At 36.0% G+C, this 18808-nt stretch overlaps 2 protein-coding genes across 3 annotated transcripts; one reads left to right on the top strand and one right to left on the bottom strand.

Moving 5' to 3' along the window:
* Nucleotides 1-489: 489 nt before the first annotated feature.
* LOC124155619 (2-oxoglutarate and iron-dependent oxygenase JMJD4) lies at nt 490-12304 on the bottom strand. Of its 2 annotated transcripts, none has more exons than XM_046529608.1 (8): nt 12060-12304; nt 11725-11961; nt 9333-9481; nt 7308-7456; nt 6979-7216; nt 6001-6309; nt 5557-5859; nt 490-1992 (listed from the first exon to the last, which is right to left on the bottom strand). In XM_046529608.1, the coding sequence occupies exons 2-8, from the start codon at nt 11954-11956 to the stop codon at nt 1972-1974; spliced, it is 1401 nt and encodes a 466-aa protein (XP_046385564.1). In that variant the 5' UTR covers nt 11957-11961; nt 12060-12304; the 3' UTR covers nt 490-1971. The 2 variants fall into 2 exon arrangements, with proteins under 2 accessions (XP_046385564.1, XP_046385563.1); XM_046529607.1 differs by having other exon boundaries at nt 12082-12171.
* A 227-nt stretch (nt 12305-12531) lies between these two features.
* On the top strand, nt 12532-17047 carry LOC124154995 (protein phosphatase 1 regulatory subunit 42-like). Its single transcript, XM_046528740.1, has 7 exons — nt 12532-12898; nt 12977-13143; nt 13244-13382; nt 13463-13700; nt 13785-13895; nt 13990-14112; nt 16891-17047. The coding sequence occupies exons 1-7, from the start codon at nt 12755-12757 to the stop codon at nt 16956-16958; spliced, it is 990 nt and encodes a 329-aa protein (XP_046384696.1). The 5' UTR covers nt 12532-12754; the 3' UTR covers nt 16959-17047.
* The last annotated feature ends 1761 nt before the right edge of the window (nt 17048-18808 follow it).

The following is an 18808-nucleotide window of genomic DNA, read 5'->3' as shown; positions in this document are numbered from 1 at the left end:
ATGTATATTCTCAACAAACCTCTGTAACAGACTTAGCACCCAGACAAGGGCAGTACCCAGGATCATAATCATAACTATAGGGGGGGGGGGGGGAAGCAAGCCAAGTTGTGAAACTTGAAATAATAGTTTTATTTTTGTTACATATCTTATACTAATACATATCATTTTTCGTGGGTTAAGAGAAAATTTGCTGCATACTTTCATTTCAATTCAGTACTGATTTTGCTTGAAGACTTGCGATTTTGCTTCTAGAGGGGAGGGCAGCTGCCCCTCGCTGGGTACGCCCATGCCCAGACAGCAGTTTTCCCTTCAGCTCATGATCCATCAAAACTATCTAATTTCATTTAATTGAAAAACCCTTTCCTGTCCATGTTCCGTTGTTCATTGCCATTTTCCTCTTCACTTCCGTGAACTTACCTCTCCATGCTACTCAAACAAAACTAACAAAATTAAAGGAAGGTATATAGAGCATATTTTAATCTATAATTGATATCAATATTAAATCTGATGCTGTAAAGATACCACCTCAATGAATTCCTTGTTTACATATGTTAAAAATGACAGCATTTTTAGTGGTCTGATCAAGTTAGCAAAGATGGCTTATTTCTCAAACTTAAAATCCAATGTTCCTTCTTCCAAGAGTCCGTTTCGTCTTTCAACCCAACCATTCTTTTCTCATTCACACATTCAGTATGATCAAAACAACAGATTATATTCTATTTATGTCCATTACAACAGCATCCATTCCACAAACTCACACTTCATTTGTCCCACATACCACTGTCACCGATGCATTTTCCCAAGTCTAGGTATTTTACATGTCCTTGCCCACAAGGGTTAGTTTCATAATGTAGTGTTTGCCTCTGAAATTTTTGGGAGTGTTTGTAAACATGTATTTACATTGGTAGAATATAGTTACTTTTTTCACGAAAGGGTGAGTAAAAATGAAAATACAATTACATGATACCATGCAACTCCACCCAAAACAAATAATTGAAAAGGAGAGTTTGATTTTCAGGAAATAACCAATTCAAATACATAGTTTTTTTACACTCCTGAGAAGTTGAGACATCAGGTTTTGGAAAGGCTCACCATCAAGCTTGGGGAAGGGACCTACGTGGGCCTAGGACCATCAGGCCAAGCTAGAATTTTCTAAAAAAGTTTCCTCAAACTTTGGGGGTTGAACCCAGACTCCTACGATGGGTAGGCAACACAGAAATCAACACACAAACCTCATCCCTAATATTTAGGATAAGCTTTATGATGAAATTATTTTTTACAAAGATGCATTTTCAGGTTGAGAACAGTCACACCTCACTCTTGAATAATGTGAAATATTACTTCAGAAAAGTAACCTTGATAAAATCAGAATGTCACATAAAATATTCAATTGATAACAATACACATGGCAATTAACATTCTGGTTCTGGATACGATTTTCACAGATCCAACATCTAACAGCACTGCTGCCAGAGAGAGACCCGGAAATAACACAGACCCATGTGCATGAGACATCAAGAGAGCTATGAATAACAGGAGTGCAACATGCCAAAATGAATATAAAATTATCAATATTGACTACATATATTTAAACCTAATTAATACTTTACAGTACTCAAACATGTGTGTTACATAAATTACACCAGCCTTGTAGTTGCAATTCATGAAATGAAACTCAAAACCTTTTATGCATCATCTAATGTTCAAATCACAGATAAAAATAATAAATGACTAGAGAACATGCACAAATTTGCATGAAAGACAGATGACATCAAGATCATAACAAATAAAGTTAATTTTCACATCTTGGAGTAGCACAGGTTCCCCAAATAAATAATACATGGTAACAGTGATTTCTGTCATCACTTGACACCAAATGTCTCCATTCCAACAGCCCTAATTATTTACAATTCTTAGCAAAGAAGCCTCTATAATTTCAGTCAATGCTTATCTACAAAATGAGGTCAGTGGTCAGCTGGATATCTGCAGCTTCTGTAGAAAGAATCAAATTCATGTTAAGTGATTCACGTACTCAAGAGCAATACAATTAACAAATTAAAACTATATCAAAATTGTAAGTAATATCAAGTAGCATTACTTCACATTTTATTTTTTTTAAAAGCGACCAAATCAATAGTTCAGAAACTAATAATAAATTTCTCAAAAATGTTTTGACAAGCATAATGCAATTAACATATTAAACCCAAATGACACACATCAAAGGATTTTTATTTAGATTTATTATTTTTCAAAAAATATTTATGAAAACAGAAAGTCAGAGTTCATGGTATGGCATTAAGCAAATTTCAGAACCATTTATGGTACCATTCACTAGAAGCTGAAGCCTTTGGATTTTTCGATGAAAATGTACCAATGGAGACGAAAAAGCGAATGATAGAGGCCTAAGGGTCAGATATAATGGATAATGGAGACGAGTTACCGTAGCGAATTTCTGTTTTTCCAAATAATATCATCCACTTCAATGGCAAGGGACTCAAGGTTTTTATTTCTAGACACTGGGAAAATCTTTTCAAAAGATTTAATATTCCTGTGACATTTCAATCAAAGGATCCGTTTGATTGGAAAAGTAACGACGCATATGAGCAAGGATTAAAGATAGTAAAACATCTGCTAGTAGTCAATGTTACTGCCAAAAGAAGAGTTACATTGGTGGAAGAGAGTTATAAAATTTTAACAAAAAATGAAAGCCAGAAACAATTTTTGCTGAAGGTTGTGACTGACTACAGGCGAATATTTCTAGACTGCCATTGAGCAATTTTATCAAAAAAATTTGGAAAACCTTTTATGTGAAGTAAAAGGGGACAATACTCCAAGTTTTGATTTATACCTGTAAGCGAATGTAATATATCCGTGATTGTAGTAGGAAAAATGCTTTCTTATGTATTGGGTAATTATGGAAATTAATTTGCTAATAAAACTTTTAAATGTTGTATAAGAATTGTTAAATGAAAAAAAAAATCTGTTCATTTAAAAAATAAAATATGCATACTTTTTTCAGCCATTTTATTTCATTAAATAAGGAAGCTAAATAGTAATACGTCATTTAAAAAATCTAATTTTCTAGGTTGTACAAAACATCTATAGATATCCTGGGAACCAATGGAGAGAAATGAAAGATATCAAATATGCCCTACATGGGATAGTTGCCAACTTAAATCAGGGGGTCAGATCAGAAATTTCTTAAAATCGGACGTTATTAATCACCGCCGCTCCGGCCACAAAATTAAAGATTTTGCGGATATTCAGGCTGAATTTAGATAGAAGCACTTAGATATAAGATTTAGATATGGAGAATAAACCACTGATACTAATCCCGTTTTGGTAATAAACAGTGATAAATATAGCATTCAAGGTTATATTGACGAAGTTTAAAGTTTATCTAAATAATTTTGTGCTTTTACGATGAAAGTGAATGATCAGCAAAAATTGAGAGTATGCAACCCACGTGCCACCCAAATTGTCTGAATGGGGTGGCAAGCGCTTACTCTCGATGCGATATCTCAGGAACCAAAGGGCAGAAATGAAAGAAATTTAAAGTGATGCTCTGTAAATGTCCAACAAGTCGTTGTAAAAGACAAAAAAGTGATAGAATAATCCGAAAGTGACGCCTTCTTCACTTATGTCCGAAAAACACCCAAAAATACCAAAATTTCAAAACTTTAAGTGCAATGCGGCATGTTTTACCGGAATCCGATCGCAAAAATAATTTTCATGATTTATTTTCTCACCAAATGGAACAAAACTGGCGGTTGTCCCAAAGGAAATCCGAAAACTTTAGAAATAAGGACCACCCTAATGTATGTACATAACTTAATACATCCTGAAGGTTTAGGCAACCTCCAACCTTTCGTGATATGATATTTGCATACACCCACAGGATACCAAAGCCTCCAAACCCTGATAGAATACTTCATAAAATGTAACAGTTTCTATTACTACTTTCTTGTGCGGATGTAGCCTAGCAAGCAATAAATTCTATTTTAATATGTAACATCTGTTACAATTATATTAATTTAATCTATAAATAAATACAAATAAATAATATAATTGATAAAATGTATACATCCAACTTATTAATATGTATATGATGTTAGAGTAGTTCTCCCACACCTCACCAAGTGTGGTGAGGTATGGTATTTGGAAAAGGCAACCTACATCTCACGTCAAATGTGCATAAGGAAATGGAACCCAGTGTTAGCACTATTCTGCTTTTAACCTTCCTGAGCCAAGAGGACAACAGCTTAATGCCCCATATACTATGCAATTGATATAGTGCTGCACTTGAAGTGCCCACCAACAAGCACTCAAGCAGGAATTGGACAGCCTCTGCAAAATCTTTGCCATCACCAGACTTTGAACCCTGTCCCACAGGGTGAAAAGCCATCACATCAACCTCATCGCCCATTCAGTGCCCACATATGAATTTAATCAGAGGGGCTGCAACCAGTGCAGACGTACATGGCTGAGTTGTATTTTCTACAACATTTTTCAATAAATCAAGAGTGCCTCTCAGAAATCAGTTCAGGTAAATTATTTCTGTCACTTGCACCGCCTTACCATTACCTGATTTAACACCAAGAAAGTCTTTTAAAGTACTGATATCAGACTCTTTAGCATAGGTTGTGACTTCTTTAAAGCACTGATTTCCTCAAAGTTTCAAACCTAGAAAGACACGGTCACAGATAGTACCCTTGAACCCCTTCAATTTCCACTACATTTGAGACCCTACCTGCAACTAGTATGCAAGAAGTACATTACATTACTACGATATAGTATATTTATACACATACATGTGATTAAATATACTATATGAATAAATAGTTTAATACATATATCTTATGACAGCACTCATAGTAATTCTTAGATGACGTTGCAATATCACTCACTGATACACCGTATATGTCTGAATATAATCCCCCTTTTTTTCCAAAAATACCTATGGTAAAAGTCAAGGGGGGGACAATATTCAAACACATTTTTTCAACTTTTCCAGAAACTGAAGCCTCAAAATTAGGACTATAATCGGAGAAATGCAGTATGTATCACTTAAAGGGTAACTTTATCATATGTAAATGGATTGCAGCTGAGCAACCTATTCTTTATACAAATAATTCCTCATGAAAGAGGCACACTCTGCTTCCACAGCATGGACAAGAAATAATCATTAAAATAATAATACATTGTGGATGATTTAATTCACTTTTTCACCAATTGCAATTCAGGTTCAGATACTGGCAATGGCTCTTGGTACTAACTCTTTATCAAGTGTTTCATTTTCATCGTTTAATTTTTCAAGGCTTAGAAAGATTTTCTTAGAGCCAGAGGGAAACCTGACTAAAATTATGGATAATACAAGTCAAAAGTGATAGGTTCCATAAAAAAACACTATTTGAAGAATTCAACACATTCTGTTCTTAAGAAAAATTTTGGCACTGATTCTTTTCGGCTTTGATTCTGATACTGGTTCAAACCTTAGGTAGAGAGAATAATTTTTCAACCTCTTTTCTAAAAGATTCAGTGATAAAGACTACTTGCCTCTAAGTCACCACAGGTATCAGCATGTTGAATGAGCATTTGGAGTTTTTGCATGAACTTCAAATGGGTAGGGGAAGTCATTAGCTTTTGAAAAAACTGGAGCTTCTGCACAGATGGGTGAGTGAGTAAATGTTGTAAGACACGGTTTATGCACCACGAGTCAAATATAGCATGCAATTTTCCCAAACATCTGCCATTTTCAGAAAATGGCATTCCTTGCATCTCTTCCTCTTGTTTATTGCTCAGTAATTTCAATTCTATAATTTCTTTAGAATGTTGTTCAGTCCCCACTGATGCCTGTATCTGTGGATAAAAAATGTTTGAAACACACTTACTACAAGAAAAAGGGCAAGTTCTTCCTGATATCAGATGCTCTTGAACATCATGATAAAAATGTAATCTACTCCAAAGGATTCGGGAAAATATGGTTTTAATAATACATACATCACAGCTAAAATCCTCCAGCTCCTGAGCAAACATTGATTTAATTGCTGAGTAATTGGGGTGATTGAGAAGGAAGCAAAGTCTAGGTTCTCCAATGGCGAACAAGAATGAATAGAATTCGGTGAAATCCATTCCATGAGTAGCATGGAGAAGTAATTGGCACTGCTCCTCCCATAATTCCATTCCATCTTCCAGGCAATCTTTCAATTCTGCTTCAACAGCAGAAAGTGCGGAGCATAATGAAGGCCAGATCCAAGATTCTATGTTACAGGCATTTGCCCAATTGTGATTGATGGAAATTGTGTCCTTCTGAAATAAATTAGATCACTTTTAACATAAATTTCAGCTAATCCATTATGTATTCTCATTGGTAATACCCAATACATTAGCCATATCACCACTGGCCCACTGCAACTGGACAAAAATGAGCCAATTAAGGGATATTTTCCAGTCACAGAGGCAGATATCACACATGTAAATTGTCAAGGTAATGTAAAAAGAAACAGAAATTCCTTAACTATAATATAGCTGGTCCTGAAATGGTGAGAAGCATGAAAATTTGTGACAATTGACCAGGAAATCATTTCATCACTATGGGGAAAATAAAGAACCAGCTTACTGATGAAAGAAGGATGTATAATAGATTACATTAAAATTTCATATTCAATGCTCTTCAAAATTGATACCTATGTATCTACTAAAATATATTGTTACTACATCCAAAAATTTTGTGTGAATTTGGTGTTTAAAGATGGCATTTCATAACTTACAGGCAACTGAAAGAAGATACTAGCTGATTTGAAAATAAAATCATTATCATTGTAAATATAGGGTTTGGTTACTTTGCCAAGCATTATTATGCATTTACAAATACATATTTTTTAGAGCACATGTGAGCATAAAACTTACGTTACTCAATTGCTTTCATGACTAAGAGAGTATGAACTCAGTCAAAAATAAGACAGTAAAAATGCTAACCAGGTTCCACACTTCATGGCGCCACCCAGAGGGCACAAAAATTACTTCTCCAGCCTCCTGAATCACCTCTACCACTGGCCGATCCTCAGCCACCATAGCATTCACTCCAGTTAATCTTTGATGGCATAACGACCCATTACTTTTCCCTTGAGTTGGAGGGTAAAATACCCAACGCTTTTGCCCAATAATATTAGCAGACCAACTATATGATGAAAATACGTCTTCGTGTTCTGGTGTCCTGCCGTTTTAAAAAGAAGCAGAGAGAAGTGAAAAATTAATTGTAAGTCTAAACTTCAATGAGACAGCTTGAATATAATTTTGACTCTTACCAAGAGCCTTTGGGACCCATGTAAACAAAGCGATAATCATCGCATACATCACCTCTCTGGGTCCAAAATTCATTCAACCAGTCAGAGGCAAAATATGGCGGCACTTCATAGTAACTTGAGCCAGGATAATTTTGCTTCAAATGCCAATCCTAGAATTTGCAGCAGAATATTATTCTGTAACAACACATAATAATTCATTTCCCAGAACAAAATTATACAGCACACTTGAGTATATATACAACAAACTTTTAAATCAAACAAGTACAATTTCATTATCATACCATTATTTTAAAGGAGTTAAATAATTGCTTAAGTAGACTAAAAGAGAATAAGTTCAACAGATTCAGGCTTCAATTGGAGGAAGTTAGACATATTTAAATAAATAATAGATCATAACACTTTTCCACAAAATTGTTTTCACTGCATACAACGCGTTTTGGCTCACTGAGCCATCATCTGGTACAAGACACTGCAAAACATTTGAAAATCACCTTTATACCATTGAGAAAGGGGGTTGGGGAGGATTTGACATCTTTGAAGAAAGGGGTGGGAACAGGCGTAGTAGTAGGCAGAGTAGATTCCATCCATCAATCTGGCTTTTACGCAAAGGCAAATACATACATAGTTAAATGTGAATCATGCAACATGTGTTACATTGGTCAAACAGGCAGAAGTTTCATTACCCGAATGAAAGAACATAGAAGATGCTGGAAAAATGGGGACAAAACGTCACTTCTCACCAAACACTTACTACAGACTTTTCATTGTTGTCATTTTCAACCTGAAATTCTACACTTCAAAAGTAAGGGCACTCACGTCTTAACCGACCCCAACATCCTCAGGGTTTTCCCCACCCGCCCACTCCGTATTGTGTTGACCATTTTCTTTTGCTGGCAATTCCCTCCCGGTACCCCCGCTAATTCTCACTCCTCAGCTAACCTAAAGGGACTCCTCACCCCTGCCTCTTTTCCTGTGTCGCGACTTACTCCTCTACATTTCTAACGACACGTGGCCTCTCTTTTTACCCTACCCCCCCTTTTTCACTCTTCTCCACTTCCTCCCGTTTTTCAGTGGTTCTTCCCACATGTAATTCTTTTAACTAAATGTAACGTGTAATTTTTTAACCGACATTTATTTTACAGTTATGACTAGAGTCCTCCTTCCAATGTGAGTTCTCCACATGCCGTAGTTTAATCTTTTCCCACTGTCTCTACTCTGTACGCCTGTTCCCACCCCCTTCTTCAAAGATGTCAAATCCTCCCCAACCCCCTATCTCAAGGGTATAAAGGTGATTTTCAAATGTTTTGCAGTGTCTTGTACCAGATGATGGCTCAGTGAGCCAAAACGCACTGTATGCAGTAACAAATTTTGTGGAAAAGTGCACGATCTTTTATTCATTTAAATAAAAAAAGAGTCTGATAATGTAGTGCTTTACGGAGTGGAAACATGAACACTTAGGAGAAAGGACAAAAAAAAACTGGAGTTATTTCAGATATGGCTGTTAAGAAGAAGGTGAAGTGAAAGGAGAGGAGGAGGAAAAAAAAACTGGACATCGTAGTTATGGAGAGGAAGCTTCTAGATGAGATATGGAGGAGACAGACTGTTTGGATGGAGGGAGAACTGACCAGGGAGGAGATGATAAAAACAATGTTAGAGGGAAGAATGTTTGGTAAGCCAATGAAGGGAAGGAAGAAAATAGGATTTTTAGATAGAATGAAAGGGAGTAAGCCTTATTGTGAATTGAAGAGAGAAGTCCAAGTTGGAAGGGGAAAAAGGCATACGCGATCAGCACAATACTCAATGTAAACCTTGACCAATAGAATACTTTAATAATAATGCATAATATTATAATTTAAATGGGTAAAAAACAGACATTTAGAAATACATAGTTAATTAAAGCCTTAAATGCATGTTTGTTCATGGAAAATACAAAATTATATAGAGACAATAAAGTAGCTAATTAATTGAGGTGCAACAATTTCACCGATTTATGATGGACACAATGTTGTAATAGCTAGAAATTACCTTTAAATATAAAACAGGCATATCAGCAGGATAATTGTTCGATATGAATTTTTCCCAGTAGCTAAGAAAGTCACAAATTAACATGTCTGTTTTTTTCTGAGATCCAAAATAGTTTTCATTGCAGTTAGCCACAGGGGCTATAGTTTGACCTAGAAGGTAATATTCAAGCCATTATAACTACAATTGGGTTTAGCAAGAAAAATTCTCCAATCACCAGAAAGATCAATGCCTCTGAATTATGAAAGCATTGCATTAACCAAGTTACTTTGTATGCAGTCACACACGTGAGTGCCAAATTAAATGAAGCAAGGATGAAATTCTACATGAAAAAATCAGACATCTTGGCTGGTTTTCGAACCCAGATCCTGACAATTGGATAATTCTAGTTCAAATCCTGACTTTGCTAAACAATTTATTCATGGCAAATTACACCCTTAGTGAATTTTCCTCTGAATAACTTCACTTATATACTCATATGCCATTACAAAAATAAACACTTTAGAAGGACCCATTTAGATAGGGTTGCATTTCTGCAGGGAGAACACTTAAGACCATACCCTCCAAAATTTTGGATGGTTTGAGCCCCTTAATACAATCCTCCTTCCGTAGCAGGCTACAGCAGCCTAAATAACAGGACAAAATTTAGAGGATAGACAGGAAATTTAAATGAATTCAATGCACCCTCAATTCATTCAAAAATTAATTCAATGTACATGTTTGCTTATGTCATTTTGATCCAGTAGCAAATGGGAAAACAAATAATGCATACACCATAGCAGATAATAGGGGAGGTGAGAGGGGTGGTGGACCATCCCCCAGTAATTTCAGGAAAAATTCAAAAGATGGTAATTTTTTAGGTGGCTATGCAATGAAAGTTTTTATTTCACTAGACTAACAAACAATTTTTAAAGGAATTGACGAATATGGAAAAGCCACTTGTTTCTGCATATTAGACCTGAGATACTATATGTAGCTCAGAGAAACCCAAAAGGCACCATGGAAAGTAATAAACTCCACCAATCCCAAAACAGCGACCTTAATCCATCCCTGGTATACACAAGCATCCCATTATGAAATAGAAATTCATGAAAATGAAACTAAGCGATGAATGACTAAGAATTATGTTTTTTTATTTATTTAAGTATACCGGGAACAGCCACAGTGATAACTTTACGAAGTCACCCACAAATCTTTTCGCACAAAGAATGATGTTATCACAGTCATAGGATGCAGAGTGTATCTTGGAATACCTTGTAAAATGATGAGTGCAGATGAAGGTAAAGAGCATAGATAAGGGACAATGGTAGGAACACAAGCCAAATGTTGTGAGTCCAAGAGGCATACTAGACCTGAGTTAGCTTTAAGTAGCTATGTGATGAGCACATGGTTCTGAATTCCTCACATAAAATATACAACAGAGATCAAATTAAAATATCACTGTCAGCATGAGTCACAATTAAAATAACAAAACCTAGATCGCACTTTATCACATCATTTTAATTTAACATAAATATAGACAGGTGGAAGCTAGTGAAATATGTGGAGTCTTAGCTGTTCATGGTGGCTGTGACTAACATTACTAAAGGCAAAGGCTTTCGGGTTTAAGAAAAAATTAGCATTTTACATGTTCAGGTAGGAACTTGCAACAGACTAGAATATTTTCTGCATGTGCACATTGTGCTATCAGAGGATAGGTCACTGGGGGGATTCTCCTCATTGGAGAAAGCCAATATTAATTGAAGAGGTGGATACACATGTGATATATAGGTGACTACATAAGCCATCTGAGTGCTAACACCGGCCAAATAGGTGGCCACCTAAGCTGTGTAGGCAGCTTAACAGGCCTTGTCGGTGGCTACATAGGCTGCTTAGGTGGCTACACAGGAGATTGCACAGGCCGTGAAGCCATCTGTGTGACCACTTGCTTCACAGATGGTACTCCAGTCCACGAAATGCCATCCATTTATCACCATAGTAAGTCAAGCGAATGCATAGTTTTATTGAATGCTGCGCCATTTCATCCAATACAGACTATATCCTTAAGAGGCCAGTACTGGATAAAATGACAGCTACACATGGTTATACCCTCTAATGGATTAAACGACTCCGTACATGCATAAATGGTATATGCGAGATAATAGCAGGTTATTTACAAGTTACTTCATGAAAACAGATAATGACAACCGCCAGGTTCGTTGGTAAGTATCGATATTAATCTCATGATCAATGAAGCTCATGTTTGACACCTGGGAAAATATTTGATTGAATAGGATCTTACTGAAACCCATGCTAACATGCAAGGCCATGGCTAAGAAAAATTTCAGACAGATTTTAAGAACTTATACGCAAGTTTGAGTTGCAACGAAAACATTAAGTGATAGCACACACTCACCAAAGTTCTCTCTCAGGTACTCAAAATCTGGTATTTGGTCCTTCACCCAACTTTTGCGTGACAACCACGACTTGGTTGTGTCCTCCGAAAATATGCATGGGATGTTTTTAGCCATATATTTTTCAAAAAATTCTGTATAAGTAATTTCATCAGTCACTCGAGCAATGCCGCATGGTAAATCCCTATCTCTATGAGAGGTAGGAAGAACCTCGGTTGAATGGGCAGTCATCATATGCACTATAAACCAAAAGACTTCCCGAAGTTACATTTAAATATTGCAAAATTGAGCTGATATAAATGGGAATAATTCTCTTATTAGCCACAAAAATACATGCCAGGATGAGGGGAGCTTAGTACTTTTGAGTTGTTCTCAAGTTTCTATCGAATTTCAGTTCCATATTTACACTGCGGATAGCTAAAGTTGGTCGCAGACCGACCATCACATCATGCTTCACAATTCCATGTTAGCCAACATTACCACATTTCCTCGAGGTCATTGGAATGGGCACCGCAATGCATGCATTGCATTGGTGATAAAACAATATATTTTGTTTATAAAACATGAAAAACAGAAAATTTTCTTGAGATAAATTGTGATTCGAAATCACTTATCCCTGAATACTTACCTTCTCCACCAAACACTCAAATGCACCGCCATCCAAATCGACGAAAAAACAGCACGCGACAGTAATGCGCAATTCCCGCGGTAAGACAAATCTATTTACTGCAGACATACTGCAGATGTGCGACCATACCTGCGACCTTGTGCAAATTACTTGAAGGAAAGGGCGCAAAATTAGATTAAATAATTTTTTTCTACGATCATAACCTGTCACCGTGGAAATTAGTTTACCATTAGCATTGCAGCTATAAAAAACCTTTTTGGGCTATGCGTCATTACCATGGGATTACCATGGCAACGGTTGGTATATCGGATTGATAGGGGGTGTGCCGGGTGTGCAAAGTGGTTTGTGCGTCATAGCATGAAGAGGAAATTTCCATATAACAACAAACAGTGGGCTGCGAAACGATGGTCAAATTAAGTGATGAAATTATCACCAACCATGTTTTAAAAAGTCGAAGAAATATAAGCAAAAAGAGAGAGGAAATACATTCAATATGTCTCAAAAATGTCACTCACTTATATTTTCAGAATAAAAATATTCATGAAATCGTAAGTTCAAGTTAAATTGATATTTCTCAGAAAAATTAATCATAATTATTGAGACTATCTATTCTTTTGCTTCCTTAGGGAGAAATTGCATCATGCAGCAATTTAAAAGTTTTTTACCTATATGGAAATACTATTGCAAAAATTCAAAATTTGGACAAGTTTACAAGGCTAACTCATTTGTATCTTCAAGACAATAAAATATCCAAAATTGAAAATTTGAGCAGATTGATTAATCTTGAAAAACTGTATGTAATCATTTACACAAATCTAGACAGTACACAATGTGAATATATCCGTGGTAATCGTCAGCAATCAATGCATATACTTAATTTTGTTTACTCTAAGGTTTCTTGGGAACAACTGCATTGCTGTAGTTGAGGGTTTGGAAAACCTCAAGCATTTACAAGAACTACACATCGAAAAACAACAGCTATCAGCTGGAGAAGCACTGCAATTTGATCCCAGAACTACAGAATCTTTAGGAGTACTTCATCTAAATGGACTCTGATAGTATTCCTTTTTTTGCCAATTAAATTTATACATGAATTTCAAATTGTTTTCCAGGAATCCCTAATTATTTTAAATGTTTCGAAAAATGGATTAAATTCTCTTTGGGACATATGCCCATTAAAATCATTAATTGAACTTCATGCTCGAGACAACAGTTTACAAACCTTTCCTGGAGTATGTGAACCTCTGAGTACAATGCTTAATCTGCAAATACTTGATCTCTCTGGGAATGAAATATGTTCCATGTCCAAGTACAGGGATGCAATATTGGTTTCAGCCTCACCAAAACTAGGTTAGGAAAGTAGATTGCATTATTACAAAATTGATTCTTTGTAATAATTAAGGCTAACAAGGTGATCTATTAATTGTTGTTTAGAGCTGTTGGATGAGAGGAGAGTCCACCAGCTTACGAGAGAATTTGTCAAAAACTTTGAACATTTCAAGAAACACCAGAGTGAAATATCCATACAGCATAATGATTTCCAAGGTGGGTATAATTACAGCAGTTTCTAAGTCTCCTAAGCTTATATTTTCAAAATTAACCAAACATTAAAAATAAATATGAGTTTCACTCTTTCAAGGTTTAATGGACTCCAGTAAGAAGGAAAATAGAGACTTTTCGGATATGACCTTATACAACAAATTACCCACGAAGCCAGTCCTAGCAGCTGGCACATCTCTGTTTCCTCCCTGGAGTTTAAAAAGTAAGTAGCAAATATATTACTGGTGAATTTATTTCCAGTATCAACAAATTATCATATCCACAGCTTGTCCCAGTTCCCATCTTGAATTTCTTTCTTCTGTGAGCAAAACGCCATTCTATCTACAAAGTCTTTTCTCTTCCAACATGTCCCACACTTACCCAATATCCTTCCCTCTATCATAGTTTTCAGCCACTCATCTCCCCTCTCTCCTTGTTCTAGCCACACTTTTTGTCTCTTCCATATTTCCTCTGGAAGTATTCCTTTCTTCTCCCACTATGACCAGAACTTTCTCATTTGTCTTTCTCTCAGCCTATTCCACCTTCTCCATAACCACATCTCAAACAATTCCAGCCTCTTCTTGTACCAATTCCCCAGAATTCAATTTTCCAACCCACTGCAAAGGGAGGTGGCTTTGAGGGCCATTTTTTTACGTCTTCTATTAACACGTTGCGTACCGGGTCATTTAAATTCCTAGGAACACCGATTCTGGGTGGAGGTGTAATTAGGGCGTAATGCCTTTGGTTTAAACATGGTTGAAAAGCTAATGTTTAGAATATAACTTTACCCAATCAAACATTATGATGCATCAATTCATTATGAATAACGAGCAACGACTGAAAACGTACTAACGAATACGTACTGTACGCTTTAAAATTGTTTAGGTTGACGTGCCTATATGATGAGAATCTTCGTCATCCATCTGGAACGTTCGGGAAAAAAATGACGAGAATTCTCGACATCCGTACGCAACGTGTTAATAGATCCTCTCAATAACTTTTCTATTCATGAAGGCTTAAGACTTTAAAATACTTATGTTATGAAATTTTAAGTCCTTCATTTACATCTTAACAGTTACATAAATATATAGAGAGAGGTGGGGTTAGATACTTGGAGCACAGTGCAATTGAGATGCCTCCTTATGGTTGCATTGGAGGTGGCTAAGATGCTACGTACTATACTAGGTGGAAGTGGAAGAAATGCTTCCAGCTCCTCTGATACACCGACACCTTTTGCATTAATTATCTCTAGTTTTGTAGCCATGAGCCAATATGCCTCATTGTGCGATGGATCATTAGAATTTTAGTTTTTCTTTCTTCTACTCCCCCCATCTTTACGAGAAACAATCAGCTACATTCTCCATAGCACAATGGTTACTTAATTAAATAGAGGTTTCTCCTTCCACTGCCACTGCTTTGGGAATACTCCAATGATATGACCTCCTTTATTAGGTGTAGAAGTATGAAACATGAATTTCCATATAGATGGTGCTTGCTATCAGTTTTAAGATTGTAAGACCACTTCTGCAGCATCATCTTCTCCCTGTAGTAACTGACGAAACTTGTCAACATGCAATAACCTTAATTTCATACACTGCACATTTTTCTATAACCTCAAACATCTCGAGTTCTGAGCCAACGAATTATGACTTGTGGACAGCATTGATTTTCTCCTATCATTTGAAGGAAAGTGCAGCGGAATTGCATCGAATGTTTGTCAAAGCATACAGTGAACAAACTCAAATTGGAAAAAAAAATTTTAAAGTGGTGATTTTGACGTGAGAAATGAGGACCATGGAAAAACCCCGAAAAAGATTGAAGACAAGGCCTTGCAAGCCTTATTGGATGAAGATGATACTCAGACTCAACAAGTACTCGCGCACCAATTAAATGTGACACAGAAAGCAGTTTCTCTTTGCCAGAAGGCAATGCGAAAGTTTCTTGAAGTGGATCCCACATAAACTGAATAAAAGACAGTATGAAAATCAAAAAACCAAAGTCATTTTGCTTCATGGTAACACGGCCTCACCTACAGAAAAATTGGTCATGAATAAGATCAAGGCGCTCCATGAGGAAATACTATAGTGCGTGGGGCTTATTCTCCAGACTTGGCTCCGTCTGATTATCATCAGTTCGCATCATTAGGGCATGCCGAACAACATTTTGATTCATAAGAAAATGTACGAGGATAGCTCGACAACTACTTTGCTTTAATGGAAGAATAGTTATTTTTAGGGCGTAGCAATCAAAACATTCTGGAGAGGTGGAAAAAATGTAATAAAATTCTAATGGAGATTATTATGAATTAAGTATTTTCAATTTTCAAATGAGAGAAGTGTAATTTTTACTAAAAATTCCAGTTTCCTACTTCTACACCTAGCCATCTATCCACACTTCCCAATACCACCTAGAACTAACCCTCCAACCCTACCACCAATATATTCTAATGTATATAGGCTTACAGTGAAACAAAATTAGCTTTTCAGTTAGAGCTTACCTGTACAAAAATTAACGTTTTTTGATGTTTTTCTGTGCATGTATTTTGGAATAGGAATTTTAGACAACCATTAGAAACTTATTCTGAGCATCAGATCTGAAAAATCAAAATTGATTCATATAAACAAAAATAAAATGTATGTACTTCCAAGTTAATAATTTTTAACACAAGCACAAGTTTTTCTCAATGACATAGCACAAAAAATTCATTGCAATTTGTTTGCACATTTGTTTTGCGGTCAAACTACCTAAGTCAGAGGTTACAGTGTGTATGAATTAGGTATGTTCATGGGTTGTGCTGAAAGTAAAGAAAAATCCATGCACTGAAGTACATTGTGTGAATAAAGCATTCCTTCAAAAAGAATTCACCAGTTACACACCATGAATATTGTTTATGATGGAATTAAAACTTAATTTTTCCATCTCTAATTTAAAGATACATATGTATTCTATCATTTATGGTAGTTAGGCACTTTTCACTAATGCTGAATATAATTTCTTCCAGGAACAGCATATCTAAAGAGTCAGAAGCCTAAATCCAGTTTAAAAAGTTCTTCTAATACATTGATATGAAACCTTTTAAAGTTGAACGCAGACGTAAAATAATCCTCTTCCTGTAAAAAATAAAACAAATACATATGTATTCTGCGACTTAGCCCATCCATGGTGATTTTTAATTTCCATACCTCTGACAAAGTAAGTCTAATGTGCATACAAGTTAATTAATACAATTCATAATTCCAGTGAGTTGAATTGTTTAAATATTCTTCCAAAGCGTATTCTTACTGTAAACGGTCACGATATAGAATTCCCGTAGGCCGAGAATTTCCTGCTAGATAGAAAATAAATTTTTTTCTCAGCACACTGCCATATCTTACAAACCTCCTTCTAGTACAGTATGTATTTCTGAACACTTTGTTAGTTGCACCCGTAAAGATCAATTAGTATCCACCAATTAATTTTGATTCACACTTGTCGAAATCCTCACCCACATTACCCAAAAATTTGTGTCTGCAGCATTTTAGAGACATATGACTTACTCCATTTCACTGTTCACATTGATATTTCACAACTTTTTTTGTGCGTTAGAGGAATGGATGATTATTACAATCTATTTTGGACATAAGCAACATACATATTTCTCCCAGATTCAGTCTGCAAGGAGCAACTGAAGTAAGTATGCGATAGTTCTTATTGGTGAGCAAATGCCTTGTATCCAAAGCCACGAGCTTGTGCACATTATGGAAATAATTTTTGATAAGGATACACTTGATGATCATGAACGAGCATAAATGACAATGATTAAAGGAGAAAGTGAATCCAACTGAAGAATAGTAGGGGGAAGAATAAAGATATTAGATTGTCACTGGAATTGTGTGTGCAGGAACTATTGGGTATACCTGTAAACGCTGATGAAAAGAATGCCCCTCTTGCAGGTGGCATGTGCATAATGAACATCTATAAAAATAGGAAAAGACATGCCCATGCTGTGTATGTAATATGCCCATATACCAAGATCATAATGTATTCAAGTGCACATTGTGTTACAAAAAAAATTGAAGAAGACTATGATCATGTTATGATGAGCAAAAGTTTCTTGTGGTCATACATTTTTGGTCCTGTTCCTTCAGTTTCTTTGTGTCATGAATTCAAAACAATTCTATATTTTTGAAACACATCCCTTCATTGACAAATTGTCAAATAAGCGATATTTCCAGTGCATACTTATTTATGGTCACGACCATATCCTAACTGTTTCAAATCCACATGCTCCTGCATTACTACAAAAGGACCTGCCACAGGTTAAACTAAGAAATCCAGCCAACTTGATCTCTGTCACTCGTTATAATGATGTCTAACTTCAATTAGGCCATTTCTATCATCAAGTTCTTAAATCATAATGCATTAGCCCAGGTGACTCAAGTACTATCTCTATCAGAATCTGACACACAAGAATCGTGTTACCTTTTGAAAGGGAATGGATCTCAATACATGGACACACCAGTTATCAAGGTTCAACAATGTTAGGCCTAAACAAAGATTGAATGGGTTACCAAATAGTCCATTGATGTTCACATCTCCATCATAAAATCTCTTGCCCTTGTATCTCGTCTGCAAGTGGTTGGCACAGTGGATTCAGATGGACTGCTGCCAAATCCCCTGCTCTCCCTCCAATAAATTAAGTTAACCTTCCCACTGTTCTCAACTCACAGATCTGAAAGAGTGACTATTTAACCTTTGGAAGCCAGCAAGGATGGTATCAGTTCATATTTGTAAATGCATAACTTGATTTTCAAAGGAGGATAATGCGGTGGTTTTCTATTACCTTTCACAATGCAGCACTTGCCACTCATTCCATCAATTCACTCACACCCAAATTAATCAGCATTAATCTTTAGTTTTAAATGAAGGTTTCTTTTCCA

This window comes from Ischnura elegans, chromosome 3 (assembly GCF_921293095.1).
Source record: "Ischnura elegans chromosome 3, ioIscEleg1.1, whole genome shotgun sequence".
Taxonomy (NCBI): domain Eukaryota; kingdom Metazoa; phylum Arthropoda; class Insecta; order Odonata; family Coenagrionidae; genus Ischnura; species Ischnura elegans.
The sequence above is the reverse complement of the archived record's forward strand: the minus strand, read 5'-3'. Positions and strand labels throughout refer to the sequence as shown.

What these genes read in the sequence shown, in the direction of transcription:
- LOC124155619 (XM_046529607.1), bottom strand. An exon ending in GTACCTGAGAGAGAACTTTG is followed by an intron (nt 9,482 to 11,724) that starts GTGAGTGTGTGC and finishes ATTACCTTCTAG; the next exon opens with GTCAAACTATAGCCCCTGTG. An exon ending in TGCCTGTTTTATATTTAAAG is followed by an intron (nt 7,457 to 9,332) that starts GTAATTTCTAGC and finishes TGCAAATTCTAG; the next exon opens with GATTGGCATTTGAAGCAAAA.
- LOC124154995 (XM_046528740.1), top strand. Translation starts at nt 12,755, where the DNA reads ATGGTCAAATTAAGTGATGAAATTATCACCAACCATGTTTTAAAAAGT. An exon ending in TTGATTAATCTTGAAAAACT is followed by an intron (nt 13,144 to 13,243) that starts GTATGTAATCAT and finishes GTTTACTCTAAG; the next exon opens with GTTTCTTGGGAACAACTGCA. An exon ending in GAACTACAGAATCTTTAGGA is followed by an intron (nt 13,383 to 13,462) that starts GTACTTCATCTA and finishes ATTGTTTTCCAG; the next exon opens with GAATCCCTAATTATTTTAAA.